This window comes from Schistocerca nitens, chromosome 6 (genome assembly GCF_023898315.1).
Source record: "Schistocerca nitens isolate TAMUIC-IGC-003100 chromosome 6, iqSchNite1.1, whole genome shotgun sequence".
In the NCBI taxonomy this organism is placed as follows: domain Eukaryota; kingdom Metazoa; phylum Arthropoda; class Insecta; order Orthoptera; family Acrididae; genus Schistocerca; species Schistocerca nitens.
In genome coordinates this window covers 437,326,256-437,332,213 of record NC_064619.1, presented here as the reverse complement: position 1 = coordinate 437,332,213, position 5,958 = coordinate 437,326,256, and the positions used below count along the sequence as shown (strand labels likewise).

Genomic DNA, 5,958 nt, shown 5'->3' with positions numbered 1-5,958 from the left:
CTCCTCACTACGGATCAATTGGAATGAAAGTAAATCTAATCTAAATCTAATCTATGGACTAGAAGATCTACAAGCACTTGAGAATGGTGCAGATGCAGAAACTGACTGATAGTGCAAATAAATAAATAAATAAATTCTAATTGGATGTTGATTTAAGACATGCAGGCTTTCAATTCTCGTACAGCCATCTTGATTTAAGATTCCCTAAATTGCACAAGGGACATTTCCTTCCCCATCCTTGTCCAATCTGTCCTTGTGTCCTATCCCTAATGACATAATCATTGATGGGACTCTCAGTTTGAGTCTTCTTCTCTATTTTTGCTTAGTGTTATTGGCATAATGTTGTACTTTACTTACATTCACCTGCAGAACATACATGTCTTGCAACATACACATACAGGGGCTTCAACATAGTTTTCTGCCTTTGCTTGTTGAAGTCAACAGGTGATTTCACAACATCAGCCATATTACTTTTACCACAACAAGAACAAGGGTGATTTTCACGGGGAAATTGCCAAAACAGATTCTCACAAAAAAAAAAAAAAAAAAAGAGCACTAGATCAACCACAACTTCTATATCACTGTTAAACGTAGGAATTATTAATAGTAGGCAGTGCTAATTGGTAATGCTCACTTTTGAGAACAAGATTAGATCAATTGCAGCATGCATAGAGGAATTTAATGATCACTCTTCCTGTGCTCCATATGTGAATGGAATGGGAAAACTTAATAAGTGGTAAAATAAGCACATACTCTCTGCCATGCTCTTCAAGTGGTTCACAGAGTATAGATGCAGGCACAAAATTCTAAGTTCAGTTTTATTTCCATGGATACTTACAGCACTCACTCTGTGGTTCATATTTTACTTACTTGTACAAGATTTTTACTGGTCCTTTTTCATTTCCTAATCTTGACAGACCATTACCAGTGATTATGTGTTGAGATGAAGATTCATTTTGTGAGAAAGTCAGAAATAGTGCCAGAGATCCGTACTAGAAATGGATCTCATACTGATGGTGTAGTGCAGTGTTGGTGATTAAACAAAGTAACTATATCCTAAGTGCATTGTATAAATTTATTCGTGAACTCAAGTGCAACAAAGTAATTTTATCTATTTGCTCTAACAGTGGACAAATACTGTATAAATTACCTGGAGAAATAGATGTTATGTTACCTAAAGTCAGTGCCCCAGAGACATTGCAGAAATCCAGCACTGAGTGCTCTGGTTTCTTGACTTATTGGACTAGGGTTGAGTGCTATCTGCATGATCTTTCCACAATCCTTAATTCATAAACTGCAAATTTCCAGTTGATATCGAACATTTGTTTGAAGTGAGAGCACTTTTTCTTTAAAATATAGTGTGCTTATGCCAGTCCATTGTTGAATATTTGCAGGTAACTATCTAGAATGCACAGAATATACTTACTCTGTTACAGAAAATTCAAAAGGAACTGGTGCCTTTCCAGCAGCACCTTCGATTTTGATTGCTTCTTGAAGTGGAACGTGAATATTTCCACAGTAATTGAACACTTTATGAAATGCTCCACATTTTCATTGCTCAATACAAATATCTAAAATTTTGTATTTCTCAATTTGGGCCCATTCCCTCTTTTTTTTTTCTTTGTACATACATACATACACACATTTTCTAATATGTCATTGTTTATGTGCCTCAATACGTCTGAATTCAAGTGTTGTCTTTTGTAACATACCAGTACAAGAATGTTCAGTTTTGCTGAGATGAGACACTTTGTAAGTGTTATTCATGGCAGAAGCAAGCACTGATGACCAAAATGTAATTATAAAATCCGAGCGACCTGACAAAACGTAAATAATATTGCCAAAAATACCAGTGGAATTACTGTCCTCTTTAACATCAGAAACCTGATAAGCACACTAAACAGATTGAACACTAAATTTTTCATATTAATTAATGGGTTGTATATGCTTCTTGCAGTATGATCAATTCCTTGTAACTCACAATGCTAGATGAACACTGATGGTAAAAAAAATAAAATCATGCTCTCGCGTTCTCTCTCTCTCTCTCCTTTCCCCCCAAGGACTCCATTAACCAATTTTTTTTTAATCAGATGCATGATCCTTACATTCATAGTTATTGGCACTAGCAGATGGTACTCAAAAATTACTTATTCAGCAATTGTCTTTCATAAATATCTCCTGTATTTCACTAAAGTGATAGCTATAACAATTTTATGGTGCTTGTTCACACTATCCATGGTCTTTTTGCTTAGTTTACCTGTCACTAGAGAAACCTGAACATTTGGAAAATACAAAAAAAAAAAAAAAAAAAAAAAAAAACAAATGCATGGTTGAGAAGAGCTTTGACATTTTTTAAAGAGTGGCTAAAAGGCAACTAAACATGGGCACTATGGATTTCATAAAATATTTCAATGAGAAGCTCAACAAAGAATAAAATCTCAAAAGAAATGAGTGTGGAAAATGTTTGTCAACACGAAACAGCTGTGATTGTGAAACATTACAAAACAACTGAAGCAACAGCCAGCAAAATACCTTAAATGTGCATGTACAAGTAACATGGAACGTAACAATAATCTGAGACAATAAATTATCAGTGGTCTCGATCAAGTGTACACAATTCCAAAAAATAAATGAAAACTGCCTGCAAAACAGATGTTCTTCATAAAATTATGGAACAGAAGATGCATCTTCATGACTCATACAAAATTGCTACCAGACCTGTTAAGAATTTCCCATTCTGATGCAACATTTACCACTCATTATTGTGGAATGGGAAATTTCCATACTATAACTGGACAATCAAAGGTTTTAAACAGTTTTTCTTTTGTCTATAAATACAAATAACTCCCCACTCTCTCATTGTTATAGCACTTAATTCAAAACAAATATTGGGGGAATGGTTTGTTATTTGATAACTGACAGTGCCATAATCCATTTTACTTCATAAATTCATCCTAGTTCTTATTATTTTCAGGCCTTTGTACTGATATTTGGTCTAAAATGCATTGCTGTCACTTAACTAATTGAGATCTAGTTCATACTTTGATTTCAAGTGTGAAAACTGTCATTAAGAGTCCAATGATCTCAATGATGTCAACATTCACATTATGCATCCCTGTTTGAGATCTAGTGCAGTGATGAAACTTTGAGTGCAAAATAAAGCATACATACAGTGAATCATATTAACAATCAATTTTCATACTGGAAATAATTTACTGTAATGCACATTTGTTGACTAACAAGATCACTGGCAATCAGCCTCTAAACTCAGTAGAAACATATGTTAAAAAAAAAAAAAAATCTTCTAAGATAAGGAGCACAAACTGCTACTTCGTTTTAGTAACTGAAGTGTAACTTATGAAATGAAACAATTTTCTAATATAAACTTTGTATTTTGTATATTTACATCATACAGGAAAAAAAATTAATGGTAACATATAAAGCTTAAGTGAATTGGCATATAGAGGAATGGATTAACACAGACACCAACAAGATGTGTATGATGTTAACTGTTGCTGTATCAGCAAATTATTTGTCAAGTCCTGCCAAAGCCCACAAGGTACATAGATTTTACTGCTATGAACTGGGCAAACAGCAGCAGAGCATGCCTCTGAGGAGGAGAATTATTAAATAAGACACAATCACAGAAATGATCACAAAACTTACGTACTGTGTGCGAAAGCTTTTCAAAGTAGTAGCACTTTAGAACATGTGAGCACACCGGGAATATAACTTTTTTCACATTGTTCTAACTAATTTCTAGATTACTTAATTTACCCTTAAACAGATCACATAGGCCTACTAATTATGTTCACAATTTTTTTTAAATCTAATTTGTCGAAAGTATTAATTCTAATAACTGAATAGTGTGAAGTCATGATTCTCTTAGCATACATTTTAATATGAAATGTGTCATATTATGCTTATAAGTTACCTTACATGTGACAATGTATGTAGCCAAGCATACTTCATTACCAACTGAAACCTTTATATTCTCAAATTTAAGCACATTTACTGTAGTAAATAAACATCCAGTGAATGGCACAATACCAAGTATGCTCTAATACATTTTACTTGTTAAAAAGTAAATGATTCAGCAGTAAATATTAACGTTACATACAAATCTCTACACAAAGTACATGACATTGGAAGACATCTTCCAGAAAATATGTACTGTTACACTTGTGTTACATTATAAATGAAGGAAGACACAGTCACAATGGAGCTGAACATTGCCTTATGAAATGCAAGGAAATAGCCACCAAATTCACAATTCTATGAACATAAGCAGAAGAAAGAGCTCAACAACTATAAACAGTACATAATTAGCACACATCCGCAGCTGTATGCCAAAGAAGAAAGCTGAAATTTGCACTTCATTCAGTTGGATAGTTTTGCTCCTTTGGCTTGAAGTTCTAGCCATGCATCACCAAGAGCTTTTGCAAAATGATCTTCAACTGACAAGCAGCTATCAGCACCAGTATCATCGCACACTTCTTTTCTTTTCTCACGGCGCGAAGATCTCTTGGTATCTGCATTGTACAAGTTCATGTAATCATCCCCTAGAGATCTGCGAAAATGCTCATCAATGAGGGGGTCACATTCGCCTGAGAGCATTTGTCGACAATGCCCTGGGCGGTGCCCTGCAATTGCTGACATTGCCTCGCTGTACGAGGGGGGTGGCAGCCCATTGCCTCTCGTCGACATGTCGAGGGGGGTGTCGCTATCCTCTGCCTGTGCAGTCGACGGTGTGTCTGCCAATTCGCTGCGGCAGGGGCCCGTAATCTTGAACTGCGCATGTGTTCTCGGTGCTGTAACTCTGCCGACAGCAGGTAGCATACCTCTCTTGAGTACTGCCTCTCCTCCAACGATGCGGCGTGGGGGTGAATTGTCTCGTACCATGGTGGCCGCACGTGATAAAACGTCTAGGGGTGATTCCGCGGTTTCCATTATTAGGTACAAATTAACTGGAAAGTACCTGATTGTGCCACAATATCCAAGATCTTGAATAGAATAGCAGCGTCTTGCATCTGTTGCCCGAAATTCCTGAACACTACTGAAGTGACAAACACACTACTGACATTGCGTCCAGCCTCAGCATTTTGGAATGTGTGGAATGCAAAAAATGAAGTCAACGCCTGTGCTGCGATCTGTGCACAAACATTTCAACGATTTACATGTCGCAATATCGCCACTACTCTAAGCATTTAGTGTTTGAATTTCACTGACTTAAGTGAGTTTGTACGTCAGAATAAAAAGAGATATTTGTGGATGAAAAATACGGTGAACTGTTGCAAAAGAATTATGGGATCATTCATTTCCTACAGTGTGGTAAACAAATGCCGTCCTTCGTTACTACGCGATACAACATTCTCACCTCAACTAGTTTCGTTTGTGGCCGCTAGAGACTGTCTTGACCACTACTATCTGCAGCTGCCATCTGGCGACAGTTGAATGAATCAACCTGAAAGCGGTAAATTTAAGATATGAAACTTCTTGGCAAGCGAGAATTCCTAAAATACTGTGCTGCAAGGAAAAATAGTTGAAGGATTACATTTTAATGGTAGTCACTTTTCGCTTCCGTTGTAATTCATGTCTTGCTTTGTGCACTGCGCTGCTGGTCTACGTATTAACAGCTAGTTAGCTAGTTTCGTATCATTTTGAAAGATAAATCGTAATGTTTCATAAAAACAGGGGAGAACTGCGGGATATCAGTAACGTCCTGCCACGATATTTCTGACGTTACTGATATCCGGCAGTTCTCCCGTGTATTTATGGAACAATCAGTACGCCGGGAAAGGTTTAAACATCATAAATCGTAATGATGTGGAACGAGTCATCTTATATTCACATCGCAAATTAATTTGTAAATGTGGTTACTTCCTGAATTTCTATTTTTTGAAATATACAGAAGTGAGTTAGTAATTCCTACCCACCACTTCTACACATTACTCTAAT

General features: G+C 36.3%; 1 protein-coding gene across 1 annotated transcript; it reads right to left on the bottom strand.

The window, feature by feature from the left end:
• Window positions 1-3,381: 3,381 nt before the first annotated feature.
• On the bottom strand, window positions 3,382-5,300 carry LOC126262368 (uncharacterized). The gene has a single exon (XM_049958954.1). The coding sequence runs from the start codon at window positions 4,948-4,950 to the stop codon at window positions 4,381-4,383; it is 570 nt and encodes a 189-aa protein (XP_049814911.1). The 5' UTR covers window positions 4,951-5,300; the 3' UTR covers window positions 3,382-4,380.
• Between the last annotated feature and the right edge of the window lie 658 nt (window positions 5,301-5,958).

What these genes read in the sequence shown, in the direction of transcription:
- LOC126262368 (XM_049958954.1), bottom strand. Translation starts at nt 4,950, where the DNA reads ATGGAAACCGCGGAATCACCCCTAGACGTTTTATCACGTGCGGCCACC.